The 20,733-nt window shown below is 36.9% G+C and overlaps 2 protein-coding genes and 1 long non-coding RNA gene across 5 annotated transcripts; 1 reads left to right on the top strand and 2 right to left on the bottom strand.

Moving 5' to 3' along the window:
* LOC122076886 (protease Do-like 1, chloroplastic) lies at nucleotides 1-6,082 on the bottom strand. Its single transcript, XM_042642499.1, has 8 exons — nucleotides 5,567-6,082; nucleotides 5,335-5,457; nucleotides 2,931-3,102; nucleotides 2,135-2,172; nucleotides 1,678-1,876; nucleotides 1,358-1,510; nucleotides 1,052-1,186; nucleotides 1-479 (listed from the first exon to the last, which is right to left on the bottom strand). The coding sequence occupies exons 1-8, from the start codon at nucleotides 6,007-6,009 to the stop codon at nucleotides 402-404; spliced, it is 1,341 nt and encodes a 446-aa protein (XP_042498433.1). The 5' UTR covers nucleotides 6,010-6,082; the 3' UTR covers nucleotides 1-401.
* Nucleotides 6,083-6,182: 100 nt separating this feature from the next.
* LOC122076888 lies at nucleotides 6,183-8,833 on the top strand. 3 transcript variants are annotated; one of them, XR_006139609.1, is made up of 4 exons: nucleotides 6,183-6,319; nucleotides 6,398-6,458; nucleotides 7,802-8,405; nucleotides 8,488-8,833. It is a non-coding gene; the product is annotated as an uncharacterized LOC122076888 (long non-coding RNA). The 3 variants fall into 3 exon arrangements; XR_006139608.1 differs by lacking the exon at nucleotides 6,398-6,458; XR_006139607.1 differs by having other exon boundaries at nucleotides 6,183-6,458.
* Nucleotides 8,834-8,971: 138 nt separating this feature from the next.
* LOC122076887 lies at nucleotides 8,972-20,726 on the bottom strand. The gene is made up of 13 exons (XM_042642500.1): nucleotides 20,672-20,726; nucleotides 20,513-20,566; nucleotides 20,312-20,395; nucleotides 20,104-20,189; nucleotides 18,577-18,657; nucleotides 15,865-15,995; nucleotides 15,040-15,081; nucleotides 13,578-13,654; nucleotides 13,399-13,489; nucleotides 13,043-13,124; nucleotides 12,333-12,405; nucleotides 11,881-12,035; nucleotides 8,972-9,352 (listed from the first exon to the last, which is right to left on the bottom strand). Exons 1-13 carry the CDS (start codon nucleotides 20,698-20,700, stop codon nucleotides 9,303-9,305), a joined length of 1,035 nt encoding a protein of 344 aa, XP_042498434.1. The 5' UTR covers nucleotides 20,701-20,726; the 3' UTR covers nucleotides 8,972-9,302.
* Between the last annotated feature and the right edge of the window lie 7 nt (nucleotides 20,727-20,733).

The following is a 20,733-nucleotide window of genomic DNA, read 5'->3' as shown; positions in this document are numbered from 1 at the left end:
TCAACAGAAGGAATTCATGAGATAATATACTTTTATGAAAAAATTTTACCACAAAAAATACATGGATAGAGAAGAATAACAGTTAACATATGACTGAAACAACTCTAAATTTGACATGTGGACGAATACAAAGGATGATTTATCTGAAGCTGTCAACAGAAGGAATTCATGTGACTTTTTTTTTTTTTTTGGGGGGGTGGGGGTGGGTTGGAAATGATTAATAACTAATAAGCAAATATATGAACATGACTGAGTGAGAAAGAATCCAACCAGTGTACTCTTCCATGGGTGTCAAGAGTACCAATGATCAAGATATCATCACCTCAATTTGTATACCTATACATACAGCATTGAGGGTTAACAAATCCTCCAATACCATGATGAAATTCTCACACTGAATATTACAAGTCATCAGGCTTTGGTTCAAGCATTACAGGTATCTTCTCTTTGTGGTCATCACGCAATACCTCAACGATCACCTGAATTTCATGAAAGACGAATTTATGGGTGTAATTCAATGAAAAACAGAACTTAGCATAAAGAACTATCTCATTACAAAAATTTGTATGCTCTTGTTAGCAAGGTTCTCAGTGATTTTTAGAATCTCTTTCGAGACTGACTTTAAACTCCAAAAGACAAGAAATCAGTTCAACAACGAATAAAATACAAAACAAATATATCCAGTTCTTAGCCTCAGGGAGACGAGACAAATATGGTAATGAGTAAGCAGTCAATGAATTGAGATTGCTTCCATGAAGGGGCAACCAAGTATTGCTTTATACTCCTCTCTTAAATTATATGGATTGCTGGGTTTTATCACTACGCAACGGAGTCAAACTTTTGTAAAATGACTATGTCCTGGCATTGACTAACACTATTTTCTTTGGTCACAGCGTTGATTAAAATTTTTTAGGACATTCAGCAGTACTTCACCCACAAATCATAGAATAACACTCAAGCATCAATATAAACCAATTTTCCTTCTCTAATTTAGTATGTAAAGGAAGAGCACGGGAGAGTCGGAGTTGGAGACACGAAACCAGCATCATACCTTGTCACCCACTTTACATTGGTCGAGAATTCTGTACAAGTCACTCCCATTTGTCACCTTTTTCCCATTCAAGGATGTTATTATGTCACCTAAGATGAGTCTGCCATAGGCATCTCTTTTAGTTGGTTGTAGACCCTGGAAAATGGAGATGAGGCAGTTGCGTTCAAACAAGTTCTGTCATCCAGGTTCAAAGCTCATAAAGGAAATAAATGAAGAAGTTTCATAGAGCCAAAGAGGCCTGACATACAACAACCAAACACATAAAACAAAAGAAAATAAACCCCGTGGAATAAAAATTGAGTATACCGCTTTCCCTGCTGGACCATTTGCAGGTGCGTCTAAAACAAGCACCCCACTAACCCCAAGTTGCTCCACAGACTGATCAGGTGCAAACTTGATTCCTAAAATAGGTCTAGTAACCTTCCCAAACTTCACCAGCTGGTCAACAATGCCACTGACCTGGAGAAAGGAATGAAAGCACGTCAATGAAATAGGGTATGAGTAAGGAAATTTTTATTCTTTTTAAATATAATGTGTCTAAGGCTCCAAATGATTATTACATATGCCAATATTTTCCTATGATAAAGTGAAAGTAAGAATAAGAAAAAAAAAAATAAATAACCCACAGTGTCAACGGGAATTGAAAATCCAACACCAGAAGATGCACCCGATGGAGAATATATAGCAGTATTTATCCCGATTAAGCTGCCAGAACTATCAAGAAGTGGCCCTCCACTGTTACCAGGATTTATGGCTGCATCAGTCTGTATAACATCCTGGATAGGGCGCCCTGTAGCAGCAGAACTTATTTCCCTACGAAGGCCACTATAGAGCACATAAAAAGGTGTCATTGAACCTTCGACTGGTTAATGTAGTACTACCCAGGGAAAAAAAAGGCAGAAAAAAATCCACATGAACTTCATTGTGGGAAAAAAGACATTATTAATCAAGGCAGCACATGAAATGAAGAAAAACAGAATTTTACATTATAAATTTGCTCAAGAATCAAGAGATCCCTGGCTGGATGAGTGGGAAAGAGATGATATGCAAAAACTAAAACATGAAATACAGAGTCTACCCTACCTGATAACACCAGTTGTAAGTGTATGGTCAAGCCCAAACTGTAAAACATACAGAAGAAGTCAACTCCTCCGGTTGTTTGAGATTACATAAGCAATACAGAAGCTAAAAGATTATGCATTCACAGTATACAATATGAGAAGTGCAGAACAAACAAAAAAGAAGATTAGTCCTGTTTTGAAAAGCCACAAGTTGGAAAATTGGCATACAATTTCCCTGTGAGACCAGCATACTTTTGAACTTGTCAATCATTTGAAGGAAAAATGATTATCAGTAACTTCCAAACGAGAGTCATATATCTGCTTTTGGGGACATGGCAGGGGAAGGGACCAAGGGGGTTTCTGCCTTTCTGGGCCCCTCTAGGTAACCAAGTGTAGAGGGCAACAAGGTGAAGTAACTGATTCTGCTAAAAATAATAATAATAATATAAGTACTGAAAGATATGTACTAAGCTAGAATTATAGTGTTAGATGAAAGATATGTACTAAGCTAGAATTATAGTGTTAGATCGGTTTTAGTCACTCTTGGATTCAACTAACTTCCTAATATATGTTCAATCCATTACCTGATGCCTATTCTAGGTGGGTCAACACAAGAACCCAATTTTGATCTTTCACAACAGAAAGATTCTATGGACATGTCCGGGATGACCCACAACCACTTGATCTTTTATGGGTCAGTTGAATGGACTGTTTTTAGAAAATTTGCTTCAGCAGATGGTAATGCAATCAGGCCCAAGAAAGGATACAAGCAACAAACATCAAATGCTTTATATAAGAAAGTGGAGCAGAAAACATACAGGATTTCCAATAGCATAAACTTTCTGGCCGACAAGCAAGTCTGCAGAGACACCAACAGGTATGGGTCTTAGTTTATCTTTTGGTGCATCAACACTCAAGACAGCGACGTCCTTGTCTTGGTCAAAGCCAATAACTTTTGCCTCATAAGTTGTTTGGTCAGCAAGAGTAACCCTGTACAAGTTAACAGCCATTTTGTAACCAAATCAGCCATAAATATATAAAAAGCAGGAGTGAAAATTTCTAGGAACTCTCAAATATAAAGATGTATTGTTAAAAGATTAACTAGGTCAAAATCAACGAGAACACAACAGCAGGTACATCAACATATATGGACAGATCATAAAACAAGTTAACAATTAAATTTGACCACTAATTCCCAAATAAAAGAAGTGGAAATGCAATTACACCCAAAAAATTCAAGATGAATGAGAGAAGATAAAATATTCAAGATGAAAATCAAGGCCCACATAATATATCTGTATTTATACATTACGAACAGAAATTATTAAAAGAAGAGAAAACTGATATCCAAGTCTCTCTGTCTCACAGAAAAGATAAATATATGGAAGGATTTTAACTATTCAAATCTCTACAAATCCTAATCAAAGATACAATTAGACAGCCTTTTTCCCTGACAAGTAATCAAAGCTATTTGGCCTCAAATAGAGTTGAATGGCTAACATTATCCATGTAGCTGACCCCATTTAGTTGGGATAAGGCTGAGTTGAGTTGAGTTGCGATGTAACTTGTAAGTAGCCTAGCTATTAATAAAAGGATTGGTACTCATCACTCCCCATCAGATCCAATAAAACCTAGCAAATACAGAAGGGGTTTATTCTTAACATCCTCAATAAGTTGTGCTTAATGTAGTGTCAAACTTTTTTCTAAATGATGTGATGTGAGATTTGGCTGCTGCTGGTGCAGGCCTCTCATACCCAAATTGAGTCCATTGAAATCCCATGATACTTCTTTCGCATTCATGGACCTCATTGCGTGGAAATAGAAATAAATCAGCAATCAGCCCAGTCAATTTCTTGATTTATCTACAATTCGGAAGTTCTGGTCCTTCTAAATTTTCAAGAAACACCATGGTGAATCAAATTCCATAGAATAGATCTTCTAGGATTAAGGCTCAGCACTGGCCGGATGTATAAATCATCTCCAAACAAGGAGAACCCTTTCGACACCAAGATAGGTCCACAAAGTAGAAACATACCAATGCAACAAATCAGAATGCAGTAATAAATGCTCTGACATCTCCATGCAGCAGCAAAAAATGGTAACATTTGCTAGCTAACTTCATACGTCTGTTCCACAAAACCTCCATACAAAGGAGTTTTATCAAAGAAGCATCCCAAAAAAACCCATGGACTTGTGTAGGGGCTACCATCTTCCACATCACAGCTCTCATCAGAAGGATTCATAATCTTCTTTACCACAGAACTGACCTTTAGCACAATTCTTCTTTACTCAGCAATCAGGCGAATAACATCCAAAGAAACTCTGTGAACATTCTGCAATGGGTTAGAAAATTCTCCAGGTCTCAGTCCATTAAGTTCCTTCAAAAAATCAGGTTCCAGCAGATCCTCCCACTACAATTATCCAAATGCTTATGTAGCACATCATTTTTATACAAACCAGATTTTAGAGGCCAGGAAAAACTTAGCCAAGGGGATTTTTTTTGTCAATTTAAAATGTTTTAAAGCCAATCTAAACAATATCTTCAGGCTACACAACTACTTCATTTCACTAGGGGCACCTTCCTCTTCTTCTCCTTTGAGTCAATAGGAATGTTTCTCAATGTGCTTTGAATAAGGGATAACCTGCCACCAAGAGATAAGTATCTTCTTTTCATCCTCCCAATAGAAGGATTCTGAATGTTTGATGCCTTCAGCCTTGCACCAATAGGAATCCCAATTTCATATAAGGGGGGCTGTTTCTTAATGTATTTCCATCATATTTACATGATTCTTTGTGCTACCAACTCTTCAAGACATCTAAATTAAACTCTTCTTTGCAGTGAATTTTTCAGTCCAGAGAACTGATCTAACAATCACTACAGGTTTGCAACCCCTTCAAGATAAACTAAAAGATGGGTACTCACTTTGCCACCCCAACACAGTCAAATAACTGTAAAAATGCATACCATACTCCACCATATCTTGCATAGATCAGCTTGTAAACCTTCACGGAGTTTAATCTGAGGGAATATATCCCCAAGACTGGCCACCTGAAGAAAATGGCTTGATGCCCTCCAAGGAGTTTGATATTCTCAGCTTATAATTGCATGGTATTATACAAGAAATGTCAATAAAGAAATGAACTCTGCAAAACAAACTTCCACAATTGGATTCTCAAACAAAACTGAAGAACGCAGATAAAGAAGAAATAGTGAGAACCAACCTAAGATCAGACGCACCACGAATCACATGATAGTTAGTAACAATGTGGCCGTTTTTATCCCAAACAAAGCCAGAACCAGAGCCTTGTGGCACCTCCAATACATCCAAAGTAAAGATATCCTGCCTAAAGAACAATAATATCAAACCCATGAGACTCAATGTCAATACCAGAAGCCAAATATAGTAACTGGAATAGTCTGAAATAGAGCAATGGAAAGTGGAAGGGTAGATACCTGACAGCGAGGTTAGTTATGTAGACAACGGATGGAGTGTTCTCCTGGAAGAGCTTTACAGTGGAAAGTTCATCGGACTGCAACTTCCGAGGAGTAGTGATGATAAAGGCAGACGCGGCATCAACATCTACGATAAGGATACAGAAGGAGAGAGCCAGAGAGGTGCAGAGAACAAGAAAAGAATCCAGGGCAGATGAGAAAGGAAAAGGGTTACATCTGGTTAGCAAGAGTTTGTGGAAGGAAGAGAAGGGCTTGGCGTTGCTGCTTTTGCGACTGTGGTTGAGGAATCTAGAGACAAAAGGGGGGACGAAACGGCAATTATGGAGGAGGAAGGACTTGGTGGGTCTGGAGAGAGTGAAATCAGATTTTTTAGTTGGAGATTGAGAGGTACTTGCAAGGGAAGAAGTGTGGAAGAGAGAGGAGATGAATGAATAAGCAGCCATGCCTGTAGCGACAGCTGCTTACCTCTATTCCCTTTAGTTTCGGAGATCGGCTGCGGATATAGTTGTGATTTTAACGGTTTTAAGTAGTTGATAATATATTATTAGAGTAACTTGCAAATACCTCCCCTGTGTTTTTTATTTTTTTCAGAGACCTCCCCTGTGTTATGTCCTAAACTTCACTGCACCCCAAGTGCTGATTACCCTTAGTTTAGGGTAAACTAGTCGTTATATACCCTTTTCTCCAAAACCCCAAATCATAGCTTCTTGTGTTCAAGCTCACTGTTGATTTGGAGAGCATCTAGAAGAGTAGGTAAGTTTTTCCCCTCTCTGTGTTCTCTATTCTCTCCTTTTACCTGTGATTTGTCACTTCTAGGGTTTATTTGAATAGGAACCAAACCCTGAATTAGAACCTCTGAGGAATGCACCAGACGAAAACCCTAAACTAGAAGGTATGTGTAATTTTACCTAATCTAATCCTAGCAGACCTTCTTCTCTGTTCTCTATTCTCTTTTTACCTGTGATTTCTCACTTCAAGGGTATATTTGAATAGGAACTAAAACCCCTGACCTGCAAGATTTTTAAATATTTTGGTTTTAGGTTAGGCAGTTTGTTAATGGCTTAAGTAATTCCTGCAGTTTGTTACACTTACAGATCACAAATCTATGCATTTCTCCCCATAATGTCTCATTGATTTGCAAAACTTCTTTTGATTTCTTGGGTTTTCTAAGGCATTCTTCTGCCCTTCCAATGGCAGCATTGAGCTACTCCATTGAGTGATTCGGCCTTCGAAATTTTTGCTTTGTTGACTGTGGATTAGCCTCAGGTTTTCAAATCTCAGAAAGCTCTCTCCTATTTCCATTTGATGAAGCTGAAAATTTTGACATTTACTCCGTAAAACAACTCAAGTTCTGCTAATAGAGAAGGGGAATCACTGAACAGGTCATGATGGTTTTCCACTTGTCTTTTAAAAACCTCGGTTCTTCAAATAGCTCATTCAATTTGAGCAATCTGAAAATTACCTATGGGTAAATGACAATGTAGATGTGTTTACTCAATTTTTTTAAGCTTCCTGTGGTTTAATATTTTCACTTTTAGTGAGTGGTAATGCTTAGGTGCACATTCTGAAAATGTGCTGATTGTAAAAATGCAATCATTTGCATCATCAGATACAATTTTCATTAGTTATAGGCATGGAAGAATATAAGAGGAAGATACAGTTCCGGATGTCTTGAATGCCAGTAAATTCTACATGTCTAATTTGAGGCTTGGAATCCACATGCAAAATTAACAAGCATGTCAGCAGCTGAAATTCTTATGTGGTTTTACATTTCAAACAAAAAAAAAAATCATTTTTTTAGTGGGTGATAATGAAGAGGTCTAGTGGTTTTACTCAGCTTCAGTATCTGGTTTGAAAACATCTTAAATCTATAACATTGATGTAAACCCTACCTTCTTTTCTTCCATATTTAACATCAACCTACATGAACTACTTATATGTGTATTTAAGTTAAAAATGCTATTATTCTGCTAGCTCTATTACTCAGTTTCAGTCCTGTTACAGTTGTTTCTGTCCACTTATGATCTCAGACCTCCATTAAAGATTCCAGCCAATCCGGCCACCGGTTCAACCCATTTTTTTGTTCCTCCTTATTGGGACTACACTTGTCCTTGTTTTAGGAACTTACCATTTTCTGTTTTCCTCAAGTTTCCAAAAGCATGGGCTTTATCAGTAGTTGTGGATGTTAATATAATACCTTTTGGAAACATGATATTTCTTTGTCAACCATTGCAGGGCTGCCTTACAAGAACAGTATAAGCAATGGATAAGAGGAGTGGTGCTACTGCTAGGGCTTCTAGTAGTGCTACTAGTAGTGGTCCTGGTGCCACTAGTAGGGCTTCTAGTAGAGCTACTGGTAGTGGTCCCGGTTCTGTAAGGACTGCTAGTCGGAGTGTTGCCTCTATCGGGGCAAGTACTAGAAGTCAAGCTGATATAAGAGCTGTCAGTAAGAGTACTGCCTCTGCTGGTGGAAGTGGTAGCACTCCAGGTGTTGCAAGGGCTACCAGTAAGAGTGTTGCCACTGCTGGGGGGTAGTAATAAGACATCACAGGATGTTAGGGCAACTAGCCATGGTGCTGCAAATATTGGTGATACTTTCCAGTCTGGTTGTGACTTAGATTATGAGAAAGATGAAAGTGATTATGAATGCAAGGATGATATTGATAAAGAATATTGTGATGGTGATGAGCAGGATGACTCAGCCCCTGAGGAGTTTAGGAGGAGAACTTCTTCTATGAGGTGTGACATATGCAAAAAAGTGGGGCATAACAAGAGAATCTGCCAGAGAGCTCCAGTCAAAGAGAAAGGGGCATCTTCCAGCCAGACAGCTGGTGTGAAGGTATTATATTCCAAACATCCTCCACACAACTTCATATTTAGAGGGTTCTGATCTATTTCTTTTTTTCCTTTTTCTTGTGTAGAGAGAGCAAAGGAATGATGATGTGGATGAAACCAACACCTTTCAGAGACTCACCAGGTCAAAAATGGCAGAGAAGCTAGCAAAGAGAAAGGGAAGGAAATATGGCACAGGAGAAGGAGAGGGTGGTGCCCATTGAATCATGTTGGAAAGTTGGCATGGCTTCTTTTAGCAGAGAAGAATGACAATTTTGGCTGAAATTTGATTGTGACATTTTATGGGGTACTTTTTGGTTGTAATATTTGATGGAGAAAACAATTTGGTTAACTTGTTTCATCAATGTTGTCTACTTCGTTGTCTGACTAATGTTGTTTAAATGAAATTTCAGTAATGTTGTTTAATTTCTTGTATGTATGATTGAGGTCCTTGTTCCATTCAAGTAAACTGATAAAAAAGTGAGTAATAAACAATAGGCTTAGAAAACAAAGACAATTTCATGGATAACACGACCAAAGTTATTCCATTTAAGTACAAAAATTGGACAATGATACCTAGATCTAACTTACTAAGCTTTTATCAATTTTTTACAATAAAAAAAAAAAAGGAGCTATTACAATTTGACCCACAATCTCCTGTGTTCCAATAAACTTCTCCATCCATTTCTTTCTATTCTTCAAACCTCGGATTTCTTCCTTCGCCTGTTGTAATTCTGGACATTTTTTCACCTACAACTGTCTGGGGATTTTCTCTGTTCAGAGACAATTCTTTTGGTGCATCCAGCTCACACCAGGAGAAATATCTACATCTGTTCTCTTGGCAGCAGTAGTATAGCCTGTTCTTATTGTGTTCAGTCACATCTAAATTTTAAGTTCAAAAACCTTAATGAACCTTGGTTGTTGTCATTGACACCTGAAGATGACATTGTTTATCTGCAAAATAAACAAGATAAAGATCAGAACTGTGAGAATATAGTGTTTATTTTATTTTATTTTATTTTATTTTATTTTATTTTATTTTTTATTTTATTTTATTTTATTTTATTTTTTGTGTGGATATTTTCATGTATGCAATATCTCTAATCAAAAGGCTAGGATATTTAGTATCTCTGATGTTTTTGGAGCCTCTCCAAAAACTTAAGCTTGGATATACTCAACTTGGAGATACTGAACTATGTTTCTGTGGTTTTGTGGAATACACATCAAATTGTACACCGTATTTATATGGTTTCAAAATACTAACAGTTGCTTACAATGAAAATTGGCATCGAATCAATATTATATACAAAGTGTGATGGAACTGAGAGAAAACAGCAGAATTGAGGGATAAGAAATGGGAATATAATCACACCTTGTAGCAAAAATACTACAGTTCATGGCCAGCGGACTGTTGAAAACTTTTGTAGGAATATCAATGACAAATAGTACTACTTTTGAGAAGATAAGAATTCATTTAGGATGAGGCAAAGGAATCCAATATAAAACTCTAATGAACTACTGATATAAGAATGCTTGAGGCTTAGTTATTTTCTGTTGTTTTCCCTATACATGTAGTGAAATGGTAACATGGCCCAAGAAGTCCTCCAAGCCATACACCCTTACCATGTGCAAAATTAGAAAAGCAGATCACTTTGTTCTTTCTGCCAAAAAAAAAGAGAATATCCAGTAGATCATTTTGAATGCATATGATCTAAGTGGCTTCTCCTATTTTATTTGGGTAGTGTAAATGACACTCATGATAAAGGAGAGTAGAAAATGTGAATTAACTCCTTAGTTGGATCAAATTCAGGGGATCACCAAGAAACTTTTTTGGGGGCGCACTTCTTCAAATTAAATCTGACATCAACGGGTCGGATGCTTTCTATGTAGTTGTAGGTTTGATTCACTTCTTGTTGATTATGGCTGTAATGATAGTAATATTACATAAAAAAAGACAAAAATCTAATTAGTTTTCTTTCTTTTTTTTCCCCTCTTATTCTCTTGTGCACATAGAGAATTTCTTCAGCTGAAGAAAAACCAATACTCTTGCTTTCAGGTTTTATCGATTTTTTACATGACCCATTAACATCATCCAATGCAAATTTATATGGACTATGGTCAGTGGACATGGTCACATTTTCACAAGTGAATCCTTAAATCAAGATGGATTTTAACAGTTTCCAGGTTGAACCCTTTCAGGTAAACATGCATTAGATAGGAGAAACTTTGAAATTTTGTAACATACATCTTTCACAGATGTCAGAAGGTACATGTTTGAGCATTAGGTAGCCAGGTGAGAGAAGAAGGAGATAATGGAGTGAAGGGGTTCACTTACCTTCGCTGGTCAGGTCGCCAGTGGAGGAGAGAGAGTTATTCCAGGTTGCCTTTGAGTTGCAGGTCTTCAAGGGAGTTTATGCTTTTGTTTTCTCAACTGAATGGATGTTCCATTGTGCAGCGCATGAATTCATTAGTCTAATAATGGGAGTGAGATTCAGCTTAGTTTTGATTTGGTAACTAGAAAAGGTAGACAGACCACAAAGGGCAGAGGATGGGATGATCTAACAATCTTTTTTAGATGCACTGGGCATGAACCCAGTTTATCGACACCCATTGTATGTGCAACATCTGCTGCTTGATGTATGCCTCCAAAAATTTGTTTGTGTGTAGTCATAACACCTTGAGCTGATGATCGGATATGTGATCACTGAATCACTCATTATAATATCCAAATCTGCTTAATTCAGGATCATATATCTGAATCCTGCCCAGAGAGTCTCATGAGACCAGAGTTATGGCCTTGAAGAGACTTTTGAATGTGAGAAAAGACAGACCAATGTCACACTTATCAATCCATCCCACCCATCTAAGACTTCCCCTGGAAACAAAACACAACATTGACTAATGACTCATCGTGCAAAATCAATGAGGAAGATTGCATCCATCAGGTGGTTGAGATGAATGATACTGATTGGTATTTGCTCTGGTGGTGTCCACCAGAAAGTGGCTCAGTAGTCAGTACTTAAATGATCTGAACTCAAGATGAATTAGATCTATGAGTATTGAAACCCTGTTATTCAAAAAATGTGAATAAATAAATAATTGATACAATGCATAAAGTGCAAATGGGGGACGATGTCCTTCTCTTTATCCCCAACGTCTTGTGGTTGCGTTATGTTTACATTTGAGAACTCCATAATCCAAAATTGGCAGAACATCCCGCCGGTACATCTTAAGAGGACAACAGATACCACCTAAACCTATCGACTGTTAAAAAAGGTTGAACCATTTATCATGTCCAGAGACAAAATGAACACTTCTATGCCAGTGTTTTAGTTTTACTCAGACTGCTCTGACCAGCAAGTTAGAAAAGTTGCTAATGTCATAGACTCAGAATGCTCCACCTCTCACCAGTAAATGTTTTATAGAAATTGTGTGGCCGGCTTGGAGAATATGAAAGAAAACAGAAAATTACAAAATTCTACCAATGGGTCTCAATTCCCTCGGTAAATTGTCAAAATTCCCGGAGTCTACATCTGATTGTAGCATTGGCCTCTTCCCCATTTTCCAAATAACACCTTGTGCCAAGTGCTCCTTGTTTGGTGTCAACATTACATAATTTGGACCAGCTCTTTGATAGCTACATTATAAGAAAGAAAACTGTTAGTAGTAGTAGACTCTATAACTGAAGTAAAAAAAATTTAAGTTAAAAAAAAAATTAAAAATTAAAAATAAAGTAGATTATAGTAGCCTGCATACCACCTTTGTGTTACAATCCATCTTCTACTAAGCAAACAGATGATAAGGTTTAAAGGTAATGCTACTATAGTGTGGATGGAAATGAACAAGAACCACATTAACAAGTCACAGAAAGTCGTAAAAGAAGACAAAAGGAAAAAGTTATTTGTGTGAACTGTGAAGAAGGGTTGAATGGAACCTGGCTTCTCGAAGATCCTCAATATGGATTCCAAATCCCAAGGAAGTTTTACCCAGCCTACGATCCCTTACAACTGCATAGAAATGCAGTGTGCTTGGTTAGTACATTCATTTTTCTTTCTTTTTTTTGGGTGGGATGGGGGGGTTTAAAGCACTTTAAAATCTTTAAAGCAAGCTATAGTTTGAGTTGCATGCATCTTCACTGCAAGCTAAGCTCTTCCATTAAGAGTCAACCCACCTTTGCAAAACTTTCTGGAGAGCAAAGGACATATAAATATCATACATCAATATGGGAGTGAGAAATAAAAAAGAGTCAATCTGGTATGTTGCTTGCAATTCCATTACTTCTAAACCTCCACATAGAAATAGGGCCCCCAAACAGATTTTCTGGGACCATCTGTCTTGACCTAGGTATATATAATCAATTCTCGGTTTTTTAATCTGAACTCACATGATGGAGAGAAGGAATTAAGAATCTGTCGAACTTTCAGCAAAAGTCCAATAAAGAAATCAGAATTTTTTTATTTTTTATTTTTTTGATAAAAATAAAGAAATCAGAACCATCTTAAGCTTATTAAGTGAAAACAAGAAGACAATGCCCTTTCTCATTATCTAAGAATGAGGAGGTAACATTATCACATTTTCTATATCTAAACACTGAAGAGTACCTTTCATCATATGCATGGGAAGAAGTCTACCAATTAAATATACCTGAAATGTTGGACGTGAAGGAAGGTTTCCACCATGACTTGAATACCAAAGCTATCGAGGATCTAATAGGACCCAACTTTCCCTGCAAATAACAAATTATATTGGTCGTACTTAATCCACAGCAAGCTCAAGACGCCCAGGAATTCTGGCCTGCTAAAGTGGGTTGTAAAGGAATAAAACAAGTCAGGTGATCAACTTATCGCAAATATAATATCAGAGGCAAAAACATCAACAGGCTTCATCCAGTTGACAAGGTCTTCACCGTACAAGTTGATAAACTAGTTGCCATCTAGGTGATGCTTTAACTATAACAATGATCAAATCATTCACAGTCAAGAATCCGTCAAAAATGTTACCTTAACCAAAAAGTTTTTATTTGCTTGCCAAGAAGCAGCTACTTGAAACGTGGCATCTTGGGCATTACTTGATGATTCAGCTCCATCAATCCTTCAGAACAAGATCAAACTGGACTCAGGAACCATGCTTAAATACTATGATTTTCAATTAGGTGTTTCTCACCAGTGTGTCAATGTACCTTGTCTCTAACTCAAAGCCAAAGTCAATATAGTTTGTAATTCCAACTACTACATCTTCTTCAAATGGATTCTTTACCTGTTTGGTTGGATCAATAAACTAGGTTTGTCAGTTCTGTTCAAACTACAAGATTGTATAAAAGAATAATGGCAAAAGTAAGCTGCATTCAATACAGGCCTGAAGTTCAATTCAATCTTATGGGGAAAAAAAAATGTAACGGATCCATCCAATATATATGTGTGTGTGTGTGTGTGTGTGTGTGTGTGTTTGTGTGTAGAAAGTAAAATAATTTGAGGTTAAAAAGGGCACAATAAGCTAGGATCTTTGAAGCTTAGCCATACAAACCCCCAAACAGGAAACTAACACAAACCTACCATCAGAGACCAAAAACAAATGTCAAAGATCCTTACGGTCCAAAACAATAAAGAAGTCTCCTTTATCATTGTCATTTTATCAAAACCCTCTTCTTAAAACGATATAGTTTAGGAGCTCCTACACTCTATGCACATACTCACATGGAATGGGTGCAGACATCAGAATCCCATACAAACACAATGTCTTGGATCCAGTGAGACGCTAAAAATAGGATTCAGGAACTCAGGCGTATATAAAAACTTTCTTTTAGACATATTTAATATAGATTAATATAAATAGTTCTATTAGCTTATTTGATTCTTTTCTTTTTATTTTTATTAACATACTTTGTCTATCATAGCAAGGTCTAAAACTATATACAAGTACCATAAAAAGAGATCAGATTGCTAACATCCATATAGGTAGGTAGTAGTCATTTTTTAAATTTGTCTGTGTTGCAGCAGTACAAAGTGGTACCAGGGAAGTGGAGCTGTAATGCTTGGTGTGTCCGAGCTATGTCAGTGCAAATATATTCACCCAAATCTTCCGGACATAGAGGCAACTCCTAATCCACATAACATAGCCTAAAATACTTCACCAGTGTCTACAACGCCAGAGACGATTCTGAATTTCTGACCTTGTCAAACAATTAGGTGGAATGTATTTGAATTTTGAAATGCATTGGAAGAACACTTGAAAAGACAAGTACTCTATGAAGTAAATCCAGTTCTTATTCTAAGAAGTTTTTTAAGTAATTGTCTATAACTGACTATATTCTTTTCTAATTTTTTTCTATTTTCAGAGAGATAGGGGGAGAATAGGGACTACATGGACTCCGAACGTGAAAACAAGGAGTTTCATTAACCTCAACAAATTCCAGCACTTGTTTGGATCATTTCTTTTGAGATGCTTTTGATTTTTGATTTATTTATTTTTCCCTGAGAAAGAGGAAAAAAGATAAGGACTAAATGGATCCTGCAAAGTGTTTGAAACAACAAAAACGGTTAACCCTCACAAAGTTGCAGATACTTGAATATACACAATAAGGATAGGATGAATTGGAGAAATCCATTTGATAGAAGAATTAAAGAAAAAGCTGAGAAGCATACCCGTCTCTGAACCACAATATGCTGATAGAAAGAAGCAATCATCTGCAGTTTAAAAGTTGTATACCAAAAAAAAAAAAAATCATGAATTAGTACTAAAAAAGAAAAAATAATGAATCGCCAACATCTTGTGTCAGGTTCTTAATAAGCATTGGAACTTATACAAGGCTGACATAAGATTTTCTTTTTCTTTTGGTATAAGAATTATATAAGCATAGAAAGTCCTACTACGTTTACTCAAAGTTGCAAAAGCATCTTTCATACAAAGCCAATTTTAAATGCAACTCTTGCATCAACATTCCTCAAACACCAAACAGCACATGACCACTGCTGTGTATAACAAATACATCAGACTACATAAAGGCTCTCCTTTAAACTAATCTATTTTTTTATATTCATTCTTACATTAAATTATTAATTTGAAATAGTAACTTGAACCACATTGGTATGTATCCTCAATCATAGATTTAAGACTTGGTAAAATATTCTGTTATGGAGCAGGATCTAACTTGAACAATGAAGGCCAGTGATACAGAATATGGAAAAGCACAATGAAACAACTCAACTCAACTATGAGTTTTCCACAAATAGAGAGGTCAGCAATGATGAAACAGTAAATTTCAAACCCCCCCAAAAAAGTTACCTAATCTACAACTTGCAACAGAAAGTTAGCAAAGCTCTCAATGGTGCAACTAACTAAGAGACGGCTCAAACTCTAAAGTATTTGCAAGCTAAAGGGGATAAAAACTTAAACACTAACCAGATTTACATGGGTACAACTACAAGGAATGATAAATGCAAGTGAAGGAAAAATAGTAGAGCACAAACCTGGGAATTTCTAGCAAGTTCAAGACCAAAATTGAACGACGGGCTCAAAGGACAAGTAGACCCTGATCCATAGCCAATTGCACAGCTCCAATTCTTCAAGTTGTTAAAGCTTGCCCCATCTTTGTTTCCCACTAATAAAAAAATAAATAATAATAAAATAAAATAAAACCATCACAAAGGACAGAAGCACAAAATGTTTAGTAATCTTCCAGTGAGTTTCAACACTAACACCACCACACAGAATTAAATAAAGCTATAATTTTTAGAGCTCACTGGAAGGACAAAAAACTGAACCAAAGGCCACTTGTCTGTGGAAAATGTGGATTGCACCACTGTGCTCAAAATATGTTACCTAAATATGCTTATAAAAAATAGAGAAAATTGCAATGCCACCCCTTGAACTTTGGTCTTTATTTAATGCCGCTCCCTGTACTTTTCGAAATAACAAAGACACCCCCTATTAATTTAAAAAATACCAAATCCATCCCTGTCGTTAGCCATCCCCGTTAAGTGATGGAATAATCATTAGTTATTTTTTTAAATGTCCAAAACACCCCCCACTCAAGGTGAGTTGACCATCCTACCCTCTGCAAATCCCAACCCCTCTCTGCAAATCCCTCTCGTTCTCTATCTAGGGTTAGGTTTTCCGTTCTCACCGCCATCGTAGTCTCCGGGAAAAAGAGTTTTCAGGTGGTGTGGCGGCATCTTAAGGTGTTGTGCTGCACCAAACATATATGCAGCATTTCTAACTCTGTTTTCTCTATCTTCAGTACGACCATATGAACACTCTTTAAATATGGCATGAGGAAGGTTGATTAGACAATCACCAACTAAATCCAAAATTGTTTTCTCCAACCAATTGATCAAGTTCTATGCAGTCCGATAATTCTCAGGATCAAGCAAAATTGTTTTGCAAGTTCTGTACAAACTGTTGGCTGCCACTAGCTTAGCAGACCATTGATGGGGCAGCCTTTTTATCATTTCTTCATTATATCTCAAGACTTGTTCCTCTGCAGTTTTTGAAATCTTTTGATTATCTCTTCTACAGAAAGAGTCACAGGAACACCATGATCAAACACAATCTTGCAGAGATCTATGTTGAGCCAACATCTGTAAAGATCAATGCTGAGCCATACATTTGTTGCTGCTTTCCTTATATTCATCAGCCCAGTGCGACCTGTATTTTTCTCCACAAAATTGACAAATTCCAAGCCTTGTTTTACTCCTCTTAACAACATCTTTATTCTTTGTTGGTCTGGGTAGGGAAGTGAAATGGCAATGCTGGTGAGAGTCAATATAGGCAAAGCCCATCAATTAGGAGTTTCCTTGGAAATCACATTTCCTCTTTCGCGGCTACAGTTGTAGAAATTATCATCTTCTTCCCTTTGAATGAAAATAGATGTTACTTCATCGTTATCGAAGAGCACCCTTGAAACCTTCCGAAGCAGTGGATTTCTTCTCCAAAAGCTTGATCAGGTGCCCAGGTCTACTCTTCCAGCTACTTGTAATCCACTTATTCACATCTTTGAAGCCACTTTTCAAGATCAACTGGACCAGATCTTGTTCCCCATCAAGATGCAACACAAAATAATTCAAGTTGTATTGCTGGTTCTCATCATCCTCAAGTTGTATTCGGATTTAGTTCGACCGCTCCCACTGCCACACCACCTGAAAACTCTTCTTCCCAGAGACTACGACGGTGGTGAGAACGGAAAACCTAACCCTAGACCGGAGAGAGAACGGGAGGGATTTGCAAAGAGGGGTTGGGATTTGTAGAGGGTAAGATGGTCAACTCACCTTGAGTGGGGGTGTTTTGGACATTTAACAAAATAACTAACGGTTATTCCATCACTTAATGGGGATGGTTAACGGCAGGGATGGATTTGGTATTTTTTAGATTAATAGGGGGTGTCTTTGATATTTCGAAAACTACAGGGGGTGGCATTGCATAAAGACCAAAGTTCAGGGGGGTGGCGCTGTAATTTTCTCTAAAATATATGGTAATTGTGTCGCAAATAAAAAATATAATGCTCAATTCAAGCAACTTTTCATATTATATTTCACATACTTCACCTCAAACATTTTATGCACAAAATTTTTAGTTTTGATACATGTGCTCATGAACAGGGACAGAGATTCACTTAAGACCAACATGCTGGTTTTCATGACTCTGAACAAGTGGAAATTGAGTTAAATCATATGGTACTGGCAGGATTTGGAGTTCCTTCTTTCCCTTTGATTTGCTGGGAACATTAAAGCACGTGAAGAAAAGACAATTAAGGGAATTTGTCAAGGTATTCAAGAAAATTCAGTCAGTTTTAAGAATGATGGTAGTTAACAGATCCAGGCAAACATCAAAGATATGCAAAACCTTTACTCTGAAGGTCAATATATGATTCCTTATACTTCCCATATCCTGACAAGGTGACAGAAATATCGTTCAGGACAGATTAATCACAACCACAAAGATTGCAAGCATTACCTGATCGGAAGTGTTCTACAGCTTTCCTTGATGAATAAATTACTTAAACAGATAAAATCCCATAAAATAGTACAACAAAAATTGTGAAAACAAGGGGAAATCAAAAAAATGTAGTAATAGTCCCAATGCCATTCAGCTGAAAATAAATTTCTTAAGAGCAGCATTCCTAGTCTTGCAATTAATGTAATCAGAGAATATTCCCAACATGATAATGTATGAATGGAACTCACACTGTGGCTTGTATCGAGCCCCTGCAGTTAACCTTCCCATTCGGCTTACCAACCAAGCACTTCTTGGAAACTCATCTCCCACTACATATAGAGCAGAATCCCTAAGTCATGCAATTAATAATGGAAATGTATTCTAGAACTTGTGCATTTAACATCAATGAATCCAAGAATCAAACTACAGATTGCAGTTTTCCAAAACCTAAATGAAGTTACTGTAATGAAATTGGAGTATTAAATCTAACTTCCATTTTCTCAAAAGCCAAATGAAGCCAACTGGTTGTAAAGAACCAATGAGTGAATTTCTCAATAAAACCATACCTTATGAAGGGAAAACTGAAATAAATTTTTAGCTAGATCATAAATACTGAATAGTGGTTCATTCATTGTGTCTGGTCTTTTTCTAGTGTTGTTTGGGTCAATTCATGTTGGTTTGCTTCAGGAATGGGCTTGATGAGGTGGTATGGGTCCAGTGGCCCAAGAGAGAGTAGTTACATTTTTTTTTTTTTTTTCTGCTCTTCTCAGACCTAAATTTTTTAGGTTGGTTTCTCAGTCTATCAACCATAGACCCATATTGCATCCATTCAGTATCATTAAAGTCTATTCACCCTCCTATTGAGAGTTGAGATTTCTTATTTCTTCAAGATCCTGCCTCAGTTCAATATATTTTGCCTTAGAGCCAACATATGTAACCTTAGTTATCCACAATCATCCAAAAGTAGTAACAATCGTTAACATATAATCAAGTAGCAGCAGCTGTTGTTGTAATGTAGACAAATCATCACTCATGCAATTCTAAATCACTAAATTAGTAACTTATAATATGCTAAGAAAGCCGCAGGCCAGATAAAAAGAATTTTGAATAAATGAAGATAAAGGAAAAGAGGCAAATCATGCAAGCAACCATATCTACGATGACCAACAGAACCATAATATACTGCAGATGACAATTTCTTTTGTTAGCCAGTACAACAACAAACATAACCTTATCCCAACTAAATGGGGTCCGCTACATGAATCCAATATGGGAAAAAGAAAATAAAAAAGAACCCCTCAGAGAATTTTATAATATGTTGGAGCATTGAACCCCCCCCCCTTTTTCTTTTCTTCTGGTGATAATTATAAAACTCATATGCTTCAAAAGTGATTCAAATAAACAAAAAACAACTTACTTTGATCACCCGAAATTATTATCTCCTGGACCTTCAGTCCAAATTGAGGAATCACTATTTCACAAGGTTCTTAGAAAGGAAGGTGTATGGTAGGACCAATTGATCCCAAACTGAATGGGATCATGGGATCCTATCAATTGAAACAGACAATTTAAATCTGATCTGCATTAAATATTTGATACAAAAGTAGCCAATCCTTACACCACAGGCTTATGGAACACACAGGACCAATCCTTAAGCCATGCTTTAGCACTGCCGGACATAACAAAAAATAAATCCAAATAGATACAGATGCCAATGAAATTAATGCAAAAATTGAGAAGATCAAACTCATCTAAGTTCAATACCAGTTACATACAAGAGTAGGGGATCATTGTGGCTCCAAAAGATAAATTTGCTGAGCCGTATCTCAAGCCCATAACACCATAATCTTCAGAAAATACCCTGCATGAGAACTCCACTCCGATAACAAAATGCTTATAGATATACCAGACAACTCTCAGACTCTCAGAACCTTGATATGCAGTAGTATCACTGTTCTGCCTCGGGGATAAAGTACAACATACCTTCTATCTATTAATAGCGGAAAAATGCCAAATGCACCGAATCCATATTTGGGATAATAAACGCATGACCTCATGCGCAAAATCCTACATGAGAAGACGAACAGAAAATGCCAAAAAGAACACCATGAACAGTAGCAGAAAGATCTTATCTTAACATACAAGAATATAAGGCACCTCTACTTTGTTAAACTGTTTTCTTACGGTTGGGAAGTTGATACAAAGAAATCCATGAATGTATGAGGATCATCAATGTCCCTGTTCATAGAAGGAAAAAACAGATGACCCGCTGAATAACACCCTTGACTGTTATTAAATTTCGGGATAAAAGGAATGTTGGTGCAAAAGAAGTTCAATCCTTACCTTTGCCACCGAAACAAAGCATTTCCCATAATTTTCTCTTCAGCCTTATGATCAAGTGGACC

The sequence above is a fragment of the Macadamia integrifolia genome, chromosome 4 (assembly GCF_013358625.1).
Source record: "Macadamia integrifolia cultivar HAES 741 chromosome 4, SCU_Mint_v3, whole genome shotgun sequence".
Classification (NCBI taxonomy): domain Eukaryota; kingdom Viridiplantae; phylum Streptophyta; class Magnoliopsida; order Proteales; family Proteaceae; genus Macadamia; species Macadamia integrifolia.
This window is presented reverse-complemented; position numbering and strand designations above follow the sequence as displayed.

Excerpts from the sequence above, each read along its gene's own strand:
- LOC122076887 (XM_042642500.1), bottom strand. The coding sequence starts at position 20,700 with ATGGGAAATGCTTTGTTTCGGTGGCAAAG. Across the intron at positions 18,658-20,103 it reads CACAATGATCCCCTACTCTT|TGGGAGATGAGTTTCCAAGA; the intron begins GTATGTAACTGG and ends CTCTATATGTAG. Across the intron at positions 13,655-15,039 it reads ATATTGTGGTTCAGAGACGG|GTAAAGAATCCATTTGAAGA; the intron begins GTATGCTTCTCA and ends CCAACCAAACAG.
- LOC122076886 (XM_042642499.1), bottom strand. The coding sequence starts at position 6,009 with ATGGCTGCTTATTCATTCATCTCCTCTCTCTTCCACACTTCTTCCCTT. Across the intron at positions 1,877-2,134 it reads CTTACAACTGGTGTTATCAG|TGGCCTTCGTAGGGAAATAA; the intron begins GTAGGGTAGACT and ends TGTGCTCTATAG. Across the intron at positions 1,511-1,677 it reads TTTCAATTCCCGTTGACACT|GTCAGTGGCATTGTTGACCA; the intron begins GTGGGTTATTTA and ends TCCTTTCTCCAG.